Below are 17,156 nucleotides of genomic sequence, written 5' to 3'. Positions count from 1 at the left end.
TTCTCTCTACCTCCCTTTTTGAATATCAGAGTGACGTGAGCTACCCTCCAATCTGCAGGGACAGTTCCAGAGTCTATAGAATCCCGGAAGATGACCACCAATGCATCCACTATTTCCAGAGCCACCTCCTTAAGCACTCTGGGATGCAGATTCTCAGGCCCTGGGGATTTATCAGCCTTCAATCCCATCAATTTTCCTAGCACCATTTCTCTACTAATGTTTTTTTTAAATTTAGAGGACCCAATTCATTTTTTTTTTCAAATTAAGGGGGCAATTTAGCGTGACCAATCCACCTACCCTGCACATTTCTCTACTAATGTTGATCTCCCTCAGTTCTTCCCTCTCACTATCCCACTGGAGGCCAATGGTAAGCCACTTCCACCAGTGCCACAGGGGGCTGGAAAATCTGGGCCCTGTGTTTTTCAACACTACAATCTAATCTAGTACAAAATAATTAATGCAAGTAACTTGCTTTTAATATAGTTTGAAACACTGTTGTGAATGGCAATGATAACTATACGCAATTATATTATTTTCCCAGGATTCTCAAAGTTCTCCGATCAAAGTTATAACAGACGAGATCTTATGGAAATGTGCCTCTTATGTAATAAAGAAAATGGCACAGCAGAAAAGAGATACAGTAAAACACAAAGTGGGACAACAAGAACCTGGCCTAAATCCTATTTATTTTCTGGGACTACAGGAATAATGCAATTCTTAAAAAGGTTGCCACAATCACACTGGCTATTATTTTAACATGATGGGTGGCACGCTGCCGCCAAGGACCCGGGTTCGATCCTGGCCCTGGGTCACTGTCCGTGTGGAGTTTGCACATTCTCCCCGTGTCTGCTTGGGTCTCACCCCCACAAACCCAAAGTTGTGCAGTGTAGGTAGACTGGCCATGTTAAATTGCCCCTTAATTAGAAAGAAAATGAATTGGGTACTCTAAATTTATACTAAAACATAAAATCTCTTTAACTAGATTAATTTTGCTAAATCTTTGTTTCAGCTTTTTCCCTCCTCACCACTAGTGAATTTGTTTAAAGAATTGTAGTAATCATATTACACAGAAACACTCAAGCCTCTGTTGGCTCCCAGGCGGATCTAGACCATTGGTACTTCTAAACGGTGCATGGGTACAGCTATGGAAGGTACAGAACAGGCTTTGTGCTGTACGAAATACCATATATGAAGGTTGCACAATATTTTTTTTTTTTTTTTTTAAAAACAGGGAACATTCATCTGGGCCCATTGATTGTTTTGAAGTAACTACTGCTGGCCCAGGTGAGAGGAGGATAAATGTAGCTTTACACTTGGCATTAGTACAAAAAAGCATGTAATACACTTGTAGCGGTATTTTCTGGCCCTTCCCACCAGCAGGGTCTTCCAGTTGCGTCAAATGCGACCACTGCGGTGTGTTCCCCGGCAGGGTAGCCAACAAGCAATGCAAATGGTGGCCATGGCAAGCTGCATTTGACACAAGAAAACCGCCTCCCCGTGCCTGGAAAATCCTGGCCTTCATGATGACGCCAAGGTTTGACAACAACAATGCCCTGGTCCAATTGGACGAGCATCATCAAAAAATTTAATTGCATCCTGCTGAGAGTCCCAATAAAGCTTACAATGACTTATAGAGCGTATCCTTGGTTTGGACTGAAAACTGCAACTTTTTAAACTGTTGCTTCGAGTTACCTTGAGTGCTAAAAGGCTCTTGTTAATCTCAGCACCTTCAAGCCGTGTCTGACGATCTGCGCTGGAAGTGTCTGCTCCCCTTTCATTTCCTGCTAGATCTATTAAAGAAAACTTTCCGTGCATTTTCCCTTTTCTGCGAAGAATAATCTGGAACACTGCATGGCTTCTTGAAGAGTGAGCATTTGCAGAAGTCTGGCCAGATGTTCTATAACAAATAAAATGTACAAATGTTAAGTTTTTAAAATATTTTCAAAACAGGTTGTTTTCTTTAAATCAAAGTCAAAATATTTCATATAAATATTAAATTAATAAATACATTGAAATAAAAACAGAATTATATTGAAACACAAGAATTTAAGGAAGAAAGAACAGGAAAAGTCATTTGGCCTTTCAACCCTGCTCCGCTGATCAGCAAGATCATGGCTGATATTCTACCGAAACAAGACTTTTCTACAATATCCTCATATCCTGCATCTCCCATAGGAACCAAACATCTATCAATTTATCTTGAATATACTGAATAACTGAGTATTTACAATCCTCTGAGGTAGAGAATTAAAGAAAAATGTGCACATTATGAATAAAGTCTCAGTGAACATAGCTAAAAAAAAATCCGCCTAATAAATGAATAGAGATTAATAATATGTTATAAAATTAAAACATTCTAAAAGGATCAAAATTGGAGACTGTCAAACCCTATTGGAATTTTTAGACTTCAAGCGGATAGAAACATTAATTTTCCCTTTGTTGTTTTAATTTATTCATTCACGGGATCTGGATGTCCCTAATTGCCTGTGAGAAGGTGGTGGTGAACTATCTTTTTGAACCACTATAGTCCATGTGTTTACCTTCTACTGTCAAGAATGTGGAAATTTGTGGAAAATCACCAAAGTGACCTCAGCATTTCCGCATTCAATGCAGATGGTAAATGTAATACAGAAGGAAGTTCATATACTTCAGTTCTTTCTATTATACAAAGAAAATGGTTAAAGAGTTATCAAGTATAAATTGTTTTGAAGGATAGGACCCCCATACACATCACCTAAAACTCCTGGTAATAATTAGCATCAAAGTTATTATTTCAAACATGATGCTTCATCTATATGTTGTATTGTATACACTGAATGAAAGGGCTGATATCCATTTGACCCTGGTCTACAGATGGTCCTAGTGGCTTCAATAAAGCTTTGCATGTCATGATCAGTATATTGTTGGATCTCTCAGACATATTTATCTTCCGGAACTGTAATTGGGTGTCAGTCTTGAGCTTTTTGAATGCTGCATTCTTGACTTGCAACCATGGATTGTTCTACCAGGCAATGAAGGCTGCATGTTTTTGTTCCAGGTGGTCATATATTGTGGCATAGTTTTGTTGAACCAAACTTGGTGACAACGATGTTCAGACCCAATGGGTCTGGACACAGGAGTATAGTACAGCTGACTTTATTGGATCTCGCTGTTCTGAAAATGAGATGGATGTGTGAGGTTTTTCCAGATTGTTTATGAGCTGCACTTGAATTCCTCTCTTTCGTTGGGTTGTTTTAGGACCGAGACATTGACCTTTTTTCTCTTGGTTCTTGCAATGTCTTGTTGTTAAATGGATGTGCATCACCAATTGAGCAAGTATATGGGTACATCCAGCGGTCTTCTGTCCCATTGCATGAATAAAACACTAAAGATAACATTTAGATCTTTGACCTGAACAATAACATAATCCAGGAGATGCCAGTGCTTTGATCCAGGATGCCTCGGAGTGGTTTTGTAGTTATCCTTCTGGCAGAAGGGGGTGTTGGTTTTTCTTCATCAATGATTCCTCTCCAAACATTGGTGTCTTGGCCAGCCTAGTATTGAATTCTCCCAGAACGATTACATTTTCTTCTTTTGGGATGGCAGTAAGGACTTCATTAAGGTCAGAAGAGAACATTTCTTTAACATCGTCAATGGAGTTGAAGATCAGGACATAAGTGCTGACAGCTGTGGAATATTGATTATAGTTGAGGTGTAGGTGAAGTGTCATGAACTTTTGTTCACAGGATGATGTTTCTCTTCTTAAGTGTTACAATACCTTCCATCAATGCCAGGAAAAAACATGATGTGGAGATGCCGGCGTTGGACTGGGGTGAGCACAGTAAGAAGTCTTACAACACCAGGTTAAAGTCCAACAGGTTTGTTTCAAACACGAGCTGAAGGATCCACCCCCCACCATCCGGCCTGGACTTGCAAAATTCCACCAACTGTTCTGGCTTGAGGCAATTCACACCTCTTTAACCTGTGATTATTCCTCTCTCTGGATCTGTAATGATTTGATTACCTGCAAATGCTCGCATTCCAAGCATTGTCCGGCATCTCTGACTTTGTCTATATAAATGTTTCTGGATCATACCTCTCCATTCACCTGAGGAAGGAGCTGTGCTCCGAAAGCTCGTGTTTGAAACAAACCTGTTGGACTTTAACCTGGTGTTGTAAGACTTCTTACAGAAAAAAACATGTTCGGCAACTCCTCAATTATGAATCCACATTGGCAGTTGATACTCTCCAAGTTACCCCCAGCCTCCTGTAGACTACATGGATGAATCAGCATCAATGAAGCTGCAATATCTGCAAGTCATGATTGCACGCCATCGGAGGTCTTCAAAAGCTGGTGGCTTTTGTCCACATCAAGACTCCATGAGTGGGGCAAGTCGGTGACGTAGTGGTAATGTCACTGGACTAGTAATCCGGAGACCCAGACTAATGCTCGAGAGGGCATGGGGGGGTGGGGGGGGGGGGGGGGGGGGGGCTGCACAGGTCCCTGATGGAATTTAAATTGAATTAATAAATTTGGAATATAAAGCTAGTCTCAGTAATGGCAACTATGAAAAAAAATCACGATTGTCATAAAAAACATCAGGTTCACGAATGTCCTTTAGTGAAGGAATTTGTCATCCTCACCTGGTCTGGCATACATATGACTCCAGACACGACATTTGACTCTTAACTGTCTTCTGAAATGGTTTAATAATCACTCAGCTCAAAGGAAAATAAGGATGGCCAAAAAATGCTGGACCAGCCAGCGACACCCACATCTCATCAAAGAATAAAAACAAAATCTTATAGATTTGGGAGGAAAAAGAACCCCTCCACAAGGAATGTGATAATTGTAACAATTTTCAAGATGGGAAACTAGAGATATTTCCCTCTTGTCCATAGCATGGAAAATTTTGACATACATTCTTCTGAATCACCTACTTCCTGAAATCCTCCCAGAGACACAAGTGTGTTTTTTTAGACCTTACAGAGAAACCTTTGTTGCCAGAATAATCCATGAGAAACATAGAGACCAACACCATTGCATTCATTGACCTGATCTAATAATTTGTCTCAATAAATCACAAGGTTCTGGAGACCGTCCTCCAAAATTTGGATGTCCAAGAGACTTCAGCACAATCCCGCGAATACTTCATAACGAGACCTGAAACAGTCACCATCAAAATCTGGATCAGTGTCAAACAAGCCTGCATGGTAGTAAATAGTATGGTGACAATCCACCTGGCACTGGCTACTAACCTCATCAAAAGGTCAACTGCCCTCAGCTTTGAGTATTAAATGCGTCTCGATGAAAAAAATCATCAGTTGCCTCTGTACCAATATTAAACAGATCACCATAGACATGTGGCATAAAACTCATGGCTGACTACAGTGTCATTGCCCATTCCATACCCGATTTGCAAGGCACTCTTGAGCTCTTCAATTCTGCATACCAAGGCTAAATGTATTTCAACCCCCACCTGGTCAGCCAAATATTTCACCTCCCATACATGTTGAAGGAGACATTCTGGAATATATTGAACACTTCCCATACCTTGGCAGAGCTATCTCTCTCAAAAGGACACCACTGAAGAGGAGTTGCAACACCACCCTTTCAAATTACGGCAGTGAGTGTTTTGATAACGAAGACCTGCGCAAGTCAACAAAAGTCCTAGTGCACAAAGCATTTGACGTTACCACATTCCTTGATTGCAGTGATACGTGGACTATGTTATCAGCAATACATGAGCGTGGAGAAATTCCTCAACAATGCCTCTGCTGCATCCTCCTGATTCAATGGGAGAACTGTTGAACAAATGTTCATGTCCTTGAAGCCACCTCCACAAGCATTTAGGAAAATCTCCTGAAAAATTAAGTATGATGGACTGGACACTGTCCGAATGGCTGAAAAGCATCTCCCCACCAGGTCCTGTTTTCCAAACACTCAAATGGCTAATATTCTGGGGAAGACAAAGAAAATGCTTCAAAGTCACTTTGAAGGTTTCCTTGAATTGCAGCAGAATTGACATGAATGCCAGGGAGGAGCTTGCAACCAATTGTTCAGAACAGCAACAACTTGTCCATCAAAATGTACCACACTAAGTCACATCTTAACGATGAGGGGGAGCAACGACAGGGAAGGAAAGAAAATGGAGCATCTCTGCACAATAGATCGCACCATTATTTGGGCCGACCACCCCATGTGCCCAAAGACCTGTGGGTCAAGAATTGGCCTGTTCAGTGACAAGAACACCCAAGGCTGAAACACACAACCCAGAATAGACATCATACTCAAATAAAGAGACAGTTACAGTCAGTTGCACACTGTGGAAGTAGCTTTTTCTTCCCCCGCCACCCTCCTCCTCAACTCTACATTGGTCTGAAGTTGCACCATTTTTAAAATTAGGAGAGATCCTCCAGGTTATAGGCAGCATTTCTTGTTAGAGCCCAAATATAGACTCCATTTGAAAGCAAGAATAATGGCATTATAGAAATACTTTTATGTTAAAAACAGAATAAATTTTAGAAATGTCAGACAGATATATCACACAAACAATGCTTTCCAAGACAGACCTACCTGCAACTATTGCCAGCTTCAATTAGTTTCAAAACATCTTCTGTGCACTTAACGTCACGCTCAGAAAGTCCAACCACCTGAACTTGTTGCTTTCCATCCTCTAGCACCCTTAATTTAGTTTTTCTGTTCAGCAAGTCAAATACCTGAATAATAAAGTATACTACAGTTAAGTTTTTTGCTGCACAGAGGGTTGTACAGAGAAACAATTAAAAACTGAATTAATCAATTTTACTAAAATAATTCAAACCCAAGACATTAGAGTGGTAAGAAGAGCAGTTCACTTCTTAATATAGATAGGATAGATTTTTTAAGATATGAAGTAAACTCTGTAGAAAGGTCTGTTCAACATGTAATTAAGTAGTCATCAAATTATCTATGTTTTAAGGGGCACCTTCATTCTTTGAACATAGGCAATAGAAATCCATTGATGGGTCCACCAGAAAAGGTTTGATTCAAAAATAGGGAAAAAAACAAGGGACAACTGTCCCTTTAAGAAGCTTTAGCACTCGGACTTCCGGTGGCGGCTATGAAGGAGTAGGTCGCACATTTGGTGGCTCCCGCTCGGGTCGGAACTTTGGACACTTTCCCCCGATTTTTTGTCGGATCTGAAGTGGAAAATTGATTTGGATACAACTGTGACGAGGAATCCTACATCAGTGCATGGAGAAGCGGACCAGGAGTGCTCGCAAAGGAAGAAATAAATGAATGGAGAAGGCTTGGGCTTGGCTGCAGCGGGAGAAAGCATGGTGGAGGACCGGAGTTCTGGCTTGACGACTCAGTGGTCGACGGAGCAGTTGATGCAGTTTGTACAGAAGGGCTTCGCCAAGCAGAAACAGGACTGCTTGGACCGATTAAGGAGTCGATTGCGCGACTGGAACTCAGACTGGATGCTCAAGATTGGGCGATCCAGAAAGTGGAGAAGGCACTGACTGAGCAGGAGGAGCACCAAGTGCAGTGGAGTTGGAGATGGGAATGTTGAGACACCAACAGAAAAGGCTCCAGGAGGAGGTGGAGGATCTAGAGAACAGGTCCTGCCGGCAGAACCTGAGAATCGTGGGTCTCCCGGAGGGATCCGAAGGAAAGGACGCAGGGGCATACATAGCGGCTATGTTTGAGAAGCAACTGGGGGAGAGAACGTTCTCCCGACACTTGGAGGAGGTCAGGGCACACAAAAGCGCTAGCGAGGAAGCCGCGTGTAGGTGACCCCCCCCCCCCCCCCCCCCCAAGATTCCACAGGTACCTGGATAAGGAGTGCATTCTACGGTGGGCCAGGCAGACACAGCTGCAAATGGGAGAATAGCGTCCTGCGTATATATCAGGTTCTGAGCACGGACGTGGCCAGAAGAGCAGGGTTCAACCAGATAAAATCGACCCTTTTTAAGAAGAAGGTAAAGTTTGGACTACTGTACCTGGCCTGTCTTTGGGTTACGCACAAAGAGCAAAATTTCTGCTTCAAGTTGTCTGAGGAAGTGATGGACTTCGCGAGAAGGAAAGGGCTGGTAGCGGACTGAGGTGTTTGGACTGAACTTTGCTGCAGTGCTCATATGTTTTTTTTCTCTTCTCTCCAGTTTTTTTTAAAAAAAAAGAAAAGTTTTTGTCTTTGGATGTTACTTGTAATGCCTTTTGTATTGAGATGGGGTCTGCAGACGAGCTGCTCGAGTTAAAATTTGCATTTGCACTGAGGAGGATTTAGGTGTGAATGTTAGATGTTTGATCTTCTTTTTGATTTTCTTTGTGTTTCTCTTGGGCAATTGGATTGGAATTGTTTACGTTTGCATGTGTGTCCGAGCCCAGGCGGGGGGGAGAAACAATAGGTGGTAAAATGTCTGTCGCCATGGGCGGGGGCCACCATGCTAGCTGGGCAGGCTAGCTCATGGAAGCGCAGTGGGGGGTTAGCAGATGGCATGCTTGTTGGAGGGGGCTATGTGTATAGTGCTGTTATTGGGGGGGGGGGAATTTTCTGCTGACGGGGGAGGGACTTTTGCTGTGGGACAATAGGGAGGTCGGGGACGGAGGCTGCCGGGGGGCGGGCCTGCAGATGCGTGGGGCGCAGGCTGGAGTCTGGCCCAAGAAAGGTGATGGCTGATCGGCGGTGGAGGGGGGAGGGGTGGAGAAGCCCCCACCAGGCTGATCACATGGAATGTAAGAGGGCTAAATGGGCTGGTTAAGAGGGCACGCATGTTTGCGCATTTGAGGGGACTGAAGGCGGACATGTTAATGTTGCAGGAGACGCACCTTAGAGTGACTGACCAAGTCAAACTAAAGAAGGGATAGGTCGAACAGGTTTTCCACTCGGGGCTGGACTCTAAACGGTAGAGGGATCGCGATGCTGATTAATAAGCAAGTGTCATTCGAAGCAGGAAGAATAGTTGCGGACATGGGCAATCGGTACATAATGGTCAGTGGAAAGCTGGAGGGGCTGCCGGTGGTACTCGTGAATGTGTACGCGCCGAATTGGGATGATGTGGGGCAGCAGGGTAGCACAAGTGGATAGCACTGTGGCTTCACAGTGCCAGGGTCCCAGGTTCGATTCCCCGCTGGATCACTGTCTGTGCAGAGTCTGCACATTCACCCCGTGTCAGCGTGGGTTACCGCCAGGTGCTCCGGTTTCCTCTCACAGTCCAAAGACGTGCAGGTTAGGTGGATTAGATATGCTAAATTGCCCTTAGTGTCCAAAAAGGTTAGGAGGGGTTATTGGGTTACGGGGATAGGGTGGAAGTGAGGGCTTAATGTGGGTTAGTGCAGACTGGATGGGTGGAATGGCCTCTTTCTGCACTGTATATTCTATGTGGAGTTCATAAGGAAGATGTTGGGGAAGATCCCGTACCTGGATTTGCATAAGCTGGTTATGCGCGCGGGGGGGGGGGGGGGGGGGGGGGAGACTTCAACACTGTCATTGACCCAGGGCGAGACCGATCTACCTCAAGGATAGGCAGGGTGCCAGCAAAAGCAAAGGAGCTAAAGGGGTTTATGGAGCAGATGGTGGGGGTGGACCCATGAAGATTTGGGAGGCTGAGAGTGAAGGAATTTTCCTTCTATTCGCACGTTCATAAAGTGTACTCCCTGATTGACTTTTTTATCCTGAATAGGGCTTTACTGACAGGGGTAGTGGACACTCAGTACTCAGCGATCATGATCTCGGATCATGCTAGCGCCCGCACTGGATGCTGGACGTAGGACTTTTAGCTGATGAGGTGTGTGGGTGGCTGATGAAATGTATCCAGAACTATCTGGAAGTCAACGACACGGGGGAAGTTTCGGCTGCGGTGGTCTGGGAGGCGCTGAAGGTGGTGGTTAGAGGCGAGCTGATCTCGATATGGGCCCACAGGGAGAAGGCAGACAGAGCAGAGACGGACTGACTGATAAAGGAAATACTGCAGGTGGAGTTTGGCTTGTTAACTACAGGAAAGGCGGTAGAGCAGCTGAGGAAGGCGAGGGGGCGATCTATGTTGGGGAGAAGGCCAATAGAAGCTTGCGCAGCAGCTTAGAAAGCGGGAGGCGGCCAGGGAGGTTGGGAAAGTAAGGTACAGAGATGGGAACCTGGTTGGAGATTCAGCTGGGGTCAATAAGGAATTCGACAGCAGGCTGTATGAGTCGGAACCCCCAGCTGGGCCGGAGGGGATGAGGCAATTCTTAGGGAGGCTGATGTTCCCGAAGGTTGATGAAGACTTGGTAGAAGGGCTGGGGGCCCCGATCGGGTTGGAAGAGATGGCAGATGGGCTGAAGGCCATGCAGTCGGGTAAAGCCCCGGGACTAGAGCTTAGGAAGGCGAGGGGAGTGGTGTACGAGTATGGGGAAAAGGCTAGCAGACTGTTAGCGCAGCAACTCAGGAGGAGGGAGGCGGCCAGGGAAATAGGTAGAGTGAGGGACGAGGGGGGGCGCAAAGTGGAGGATCCGGCAGAATTGAATAGGGTATTCCGGGACTTCTATCGTAAGCTGTATACTTCGGAGCCGCCGGAAGAACCGGAGGGGATGAAAAGGTTTCTGGACGGGTTAACATTCCCAACAGTTGGGGGGGGGGGGCAAGTGGAAGAGCTGGGCGCCCCGATTAGAGTAGAGGAGGTATTGGGGGGCCTAAAGGCCATGCAGTCGGGGAAGTCCCCGGGGCCGGATGGATACCCAGTAGAGTTTTATAGGAAGTTCTCTGAGCTGGTGGGCCCGGTCTTGGCGAGGGTTTTCAATGAGGCAAGGGACAGAGGGACCCTGCCGCCGACAATGTCACAAGCCACCATATCTCTGATATTGAAGCGGGGTAAAGACCCGGAGGTGTGCGGGTCCTACAGGCCAATCTCCCTGATTAATGTAGACGCCAAGCTCCTGGCAAAGGTACTGGCGGGGAGAATGGAGGACTGTGTACCGGAGGTGATTGGGGAGGATCAAACGGGGTTCGTGAAAGGTCGGCAGCTGGCGGCCAATCTGAGGAGATTGCTCAACGTGATAATGATGCCCCCGGCGGGTAGAGATGTGGAGGTAGTGGTGGCAATGGACGCCGAGAAGGCCTTTGACCGGGTAGAGTGGGACTATCTATGGGAGGTGCTCGGACGGTTTGGGTTCGGGGAGGGATTGGTGGATTGGATCAAATTATTATATCAGGCCCCGAGGGCCAGCGTCAGGACTAACAGAGAAGTGTCGGAGTACTTTAGGTTGTACCGAGGGACCAGGCAGGGCTGCCCGCTCTCCCCGCTGCTGTTTGCGCTGGCCATAGAGCCGCTGGCGATGGCGCTGAGAGCCGCAGAGGGTTGGAAGGGGATGGTGAGGGGCGGGGTTGAACACAGGGTTTCTCTTTATGCAGACGACCTGCTCCTGTACGTGTCGGACCCAGTGGCCGGGATGGGAACTATACTGGGAATGCTGAGGGAGTTCGGCCAGTTCTCAGGATACAAATTAAATACGGTCAAGAGTGAAATGTTTGTGGTCCAGGCAAGGGGCCAGGAGAACAGATTGAGAGGGCTACCGTTTAGGCTGGTTGAGGAAAATTTCCGGTATTTGGGAATCCAGGTGGCACGAGACTGGGGCAGGCTGCATAAGTTAAATTTGGCCAGGGTGGTGGAGCAAATGAAGGGAGAGTTTCGGAGATGGGATGCACTCCCGCTGTCGCTGGCAGGGAGGGTGCAGACTGTAAAGATGACAATCCTCCCTCGATTTTTGTTTATTTTTCAGTGCCTCCCGATCTTTATCCCACAGTCCTTCTTCAAAAGAGTTAACGGGCTGATCATGAGCTTTGTCTGGGCGGGAAAGTCTCCGCGGGTAAAGAAGGCGATGTTGGAGAGGAACCGCAGCGAGAGAGGGCTGGCTTTGCCGAGTCTGGTCAATTATTACTGGGCGGCCAACATCGCTATGATAAGGAAGTGGATGGTGGGTACGGGGTCTATTTGGGAGCGGGTGGAGGCGGCTTCGTGCAGGGGCTCCAGTTTGGAAGCCCTGGTCACGGCTCCTCTACCGCTGCCGCCGGCCAAGTACACCACCAGCCCGGTAGTGGTGGCGACCCTGCGGATATGGGGCCAGTGGAGGAGGCATGTGGGGGAGATGGGGGCGTCTGTCTGGGCGCCAATCTGCGACAACCATCGGTTTGCCCCCGGCAGTATGGATGGGGGGTTCCGAGTATGGCGGCGAGCAGGGGCGGGAAGGGTGGGTGATATGTTCCTGGAAGGGAGCTTCGCGAGTTTGAGGAGAAATTTGGGGTGGTAAGGGGAAATGATTTTAGATACCTACAGTTGCGGGACTTTGTTCGTAGACAGGTCCCATCTTTCCCGCGCCTCCCGCCAATGGGGATCCTAGACAGAATAGTCTCTGGGAGGGATGAAGGGGAGGGTAGAGTCTCGGGTATTTATAAGGTGCTCATGAGGGAGGAAGGGCCCCAGACAGAGGAACTGAAACTTAAATGGGAGGAGGAGCTAGGCGGGGAAATGGAGGATGGGCTGTGGGCAGAGGCCCTGAGTAGGGTAAACTCGACCGCGACATGTGCTAGGCTCGGGCTGATCCAATTTAAGGTCGTTCACCGGGCCCATATGACGGTGGCTCGGATGAGCAAATTTTTCGGGATAGAGGACAAATGCGCTAGGTGCGCGGGAGGACCAGCGAACCATGTTCACATGTTTTGGGCATGCCCTGAGCTGAGGGGGTACTGGGAGGGATTTGCGGGGGTCATGTCCCAGGTGCTAAAAACAAGGGTGGTGATGAGCCCAGGGGTGGCAATTTTTGGGGTTTCGGAAGACCCGGGCGTCCAGGGGGAGAAAGAGGCCGATGTGCTGGCCTTTGCTTCCCTGATAGCCCGGCGACGAATATTATTGGCGTGGAGGGACTCAAAGCCCCCGAAGACGGAGTGGTGGCTTGCGGACATGTCGAGTTTCCTGGGGATGGAAAAAATCAAGTTCGCCTTGAGGGGTTCTGTGCAGGGGTTCACCCGGAGGTGGCAACCATTTATTGACTTCTTTGCGGGAGAGTGAGCGTCAGCAGGGGGGGGGGGTTAGAGTAGAGTAGGAGGGAAAATATGGCGGGTAGTACCGGTGGGAGGGGAGCGGGCTTGTGCAATATGTTACGGTGGAAGTATTGAAAGTACGTGGATGTTTGCACATTTTTGCCTTTTTTGCTTCCTTTCTGATGATGTCTGTAACTGTTTATAAAGCCAAAAACTACCTCAATAAAATTGTTTATTAAAAAAAAAAGCCCCGGGACTAGATGGGTACCCTGTGGAATTTTACAAAAAGTTATCTGGGATACTGGGATCGCTGCTGATGAGGACATTTAATGAGGCAGGGGAGAGAGGGGGGCTTCCCCCGACGATGTCAGAGGCCGCCATCTCATTGATCCTGAAACGGGATAAGGACCCGGAGTTATGCAGGTCCTACAGACCGATCCCTCTACTAAATGTAGACGCCAAATTGTTGGCGAAGACCGTGTCCTCAAGGATTGAGGACTGCGTCCCGGACGTGATTGGGGAGGACCAGATGGGATTTGTTAAGGGGAGGCAGTTGGCGGCCAACGTAAGGATGTTGAATGTTATCATGATGGCCCCAGAGGGTAGGGACGTAGAGGTAGTGGTCGCAATGGACGCAGAGAAGGCATTTGACTGGGTGGAATGGGATTATCTGTGGGAGGTACTGGGGTGGTTTGGATTTGGGCGGGGCTTCATTGACTGGGTCAGGCTGCGAGATCAGGCGCCCATGGCAAGTGTTTGGACAAACAGACTGACATCGGGCTATTTTAGGCTGCACCAGGGGGCGAGGGAGGGATGCCCCATCTCCCCATTGTTGTTCGCACTGGCCATAGAACTGCTGGCAACTGCGTTGAGAGCCTCAAAGGGCTGGAAGGGACTGGTCCGGGGGGGGGGGGGGGTTGTTGGAACACAGTCTCGCTATACGTGGACGATCTGCTCCTATGTGTCGGACCCATTGGAAGGGATCGAAGAAATCATGGGGATTCTGGCTGGTTTTTGGGTTAGAAATTGAACATGGGGAAAAGCGAGATGTTCGCAATCCAGGCAAGGGGGCAGGAGAGGCGATTGGAAGAACTGCCGTTGAGAGTGGTGGGGGAAGCTTTCGGTACCTAGGCATCCAGGTGGCGCGGGAACGGGAACGGCTGCACAGGTTTAATCTGGCCCGACGAGTAGACCACATGAAAGAGGATTTTCGGAGGTGGGATGTGCTCCCGCTGTCACTGGCTGGGAGGGTACAGAAAGTGAAAATGACGGTTCTCCCGAGATTCCTGTTTGTGTTTCAGTGTCTCCCCATCTTTATTCCTCGGACCTTTTTTAAACAGGTCAACAAGGTGATCTTGTGCTCTCTATTGGCGAGTAAGACCCCGCGAGTTAAAAAGGGGATATTGGAGCGTAGCTGGGGGGAGGGTGGGCTGGCACCCTCAAACTTTAGTAATTATTACCGGGCGGCGAATATAGCCATGATTACGAAGTGGGTGATGGTGGTGGGTGTGTGTGTGTGGTGGGGTCAGTGTGGGAGCAAGTCGAGGTGGCATCTTCTAAGGGCTAGTTCGGGGGTGTTGGTAACGGCGCCTCTCCCGCCGGCACGCTACTCCACCAGCTCCATGGTGGTCGTGCCCTGAGAGTCTGGGGGCAATGGAGGAGACATGTGGGAGCAGAGGGAGCATCGGTCTGGTCCCCAAATAGCAATAATCGCTGGTTTGCCCCGGGGAGGTTAGATGGAGGGTTCCGGAGGTGGCAGAGAGGAGGGATCGAGAGGATGGGCGATATGTTTATTGAAGGGAGCTTTCCCAGCTTGAGGGAACTGGAGGTGAAATTTAAACTGACGGGAGGAATGAATTTAGGTACCTGCAGGCGCGAGACTTCCTACGCAGGCAGGTCTCAACCTTCCCGCTCCTACCACCAAGGGGAATACAGGACAGGGTAGTTTCCAGAGTGTGGGTGGGAGAAGGGAGTGTTTCGGACATTTATAAGGAGCTTATGGGGTCAGAGGAAACAGACCGAGGAACTGAGCCACAAATGGGAAGAGGAGTTAGGTAGAGTTTTAGAGGACGGTCTCTGGGCGGATGCGTTGAGTAGGGTGAACGCGTCCACAACATGTGCCAGGCTCAGCCTGATACAGTTCAAGGTCGTTCACCGGGCTCACATGACAGTGGCCCGGATGAGCAGGTTCCCTGGGGTGGAAGACAGGTGTGCAAGGTGTGGGAGTGGACCAGCGAACCATATTCACATGTTCTGGTCATGCCCGAAGCTTAGGGGATTCTGTCAGGGGTTTGGGAACGTCATGTCCAAAGTATTGAAAACAAGGGTGGCGCCAAGTTCAGAGGTGGCGATTTCCTGAGTGTCGGGTGACCCGGGAATCCAGGAGAAATAGGCAGACGTTCTGGCCTTTGCTTCCCTGGTAGTCCGGAGACGTATATTGTTGGCTTGGTGGGACTCAAAGCCCCGGAAGTCAGAGATCTGGCTAACTGACACAGCTAGCTTGATCTGTCTGGAGAAAATCAAGTTCTCCCTGAGAGGGTCAATGTTAGGTTCGTCCAGAGCTGGCAGCCATTCGTCGACTTCTTTAGTGAAAATTAACCGTCAGTAGAAGTGGGTGGGGGAGGCAGTTCAGTGTAGAGTAGGAGGCTAGAAAAGGCGGGACCTGTGAGGGAGGAAGACGGCTTTTGCACTATGTTCATATTTGTATGTACACTGTTTGTTCTGTTATTGTTATAAAACCATAAATACCTCAATAAAATGTTTATTAAAAAAAGAAGCTTTAGCACTCGCAGCCCTTATTACTATTCCTGCATAATAGGGAGTTTCAACTCTCAGAACGCCACTTTATTTGGCCTTTTAAAAATTCTTTCATGGGATGCAATGGTCGCTCATTTCCAATTTTTCCTCAAGAAGATGGTTTGAGAAATAGCCAATGAAATTAGGTTAGTATGCATAAAAACGTCAATATATTCTAAATTATTATAGCCTGGCATTGGTTCACATTTCTAAAGCACTTTCATTATTTTGTGTACTGTATTGTATTTTGCCACTGTGAGCTTCATCTGGCTGAAGAAATTAAATAAATGTTTCTCGAATGGAACTACTGTATTGTGTCATCCACAAGAGGCATTTGTATGTTAAATTCAAAATAAACTGGGGCATAAACATCACCCCAGCTTCAAATTTCTTTACTTTTCTCTGGATTTCTAAAGGCCAGAAATCAAAGGAATCCATAAGCAGCTCTTGTATTTTAAAGTGAAATTGAGCCAAAATGATGGTTCGTATCAACACAGTAAGAAATGAAAAAGCCACTGACTAGAGACATTAATGTTATACACATTTTAAATTCATTACAATGTCTGGTAATGCCCAATATCTTTGCTCTGTAAATGCTGAAAGTAACACATTTTTGATGCTTTATTAAGCTAGTTTAAATGTAATACTCTGGTCATTCAAGGCTATACAAATTTGCATGCACCATTTATTGCATAGAAATGATCAGAACAAGGCTGCCAAGATAAAGTGAATGGTGAATGTTTCAGGGTATAAGTGGTGCACTGTATGGAGCATTGTTAAGCAATTCAAACAAATAAACAAGAAAGACAAAAGGAAATTAATTGCATTTATATAGTACTTATGGTATCTTTTAGAATGTCCTAAAGTATTTGTGCACAATTAATTACTTTAAAGTCCTGCTGTGTATGTAAATAAGTAGTGATTTTCCTCAGGGAAGGTCCTCTGCTCATTTCTCCACACCTCTTCGTTTTTTTCCCCCAAGAGCAAGTCCTATTTTCAATTTCAATGTACAATGAGCAATATGAGTAGGGAAAAGAGCATATGAGGTAGTTTCCCATTGCCTTCATGAATGCTTAAAGAAAGCATAAGTTTGACTTCCTGTGGTGCGATGCAAGGTGGCTCTCGCTAATAACTTGACCGTTGTACCCTTTTCCCTGGCGCCACGGGTCCTTAACTTGCCGGAAAAAAATCTGTAAAATAATCAAGTAGAATTTCCTCATCGCTGCAAAGCCGGAAAAGAATCAGGCCAAAGTTCGACAGCAGACTCTAATGCCTTGCAAGGATCAATTGGGGTTAAGATGGCGGTGACAGCTTCTTCTCCATCCACTTCACTAATGCTAGGGGCGGGGATCTCCATTAACCTGTGTAACAGGTTGGGCAGTAGGG

The 17,156-nt window shown here is 47.0% G+C and overlaps 1 protein-coding gene across 4 annotated transcripts in view; it reads right to left on the bottom strand.

Annotated features, from left to right (window-relative positions):
* Positions 1-17,156, bottom strand: part of kif2a (kinesin family member 2A) — a 188,059-nt gene that overhangs the window by 25,709 nt on the left and 145,194 nt on the right. For all 4 annotated transcript variants that reach the window (XM_038790994.1, XM_038790996.1, XM_038790995.1 and 1 more), the window contains 2 exons: positions 6,557-6,699; positions 1,693-1,897 (listed from right to left, as the gene is read on the bottom strand). In XM_038790994.1, coding sequence (XP_038646922.1) covers positions 1,693-1,897; positions 6,557-6,699 — 348 coding nt within the window. The remainder of the gene's footprint in view (positions 1-1,692; positions 1,898-6,556; positions 6,700-17,156) is intronic.

This window comes from Scyliorhinus canicula, chromosome 3 (genome assembly GCF_902713615.1).
Source record: "Scyliorhinus canicula chromosome 3, sScyCan1.1, whole genome shotgun sequence".
Lineage (NCBI taxonomy): Eukaryota > Metazoa > Chordata > Chondrichthyes > Carcharhiniformes > Scyliorhinidae > Scyliorhinus > Scyliorhinus canicula.
This window is presented reverse-complemented; position numbering and strand designations above follow the sequence as displayed.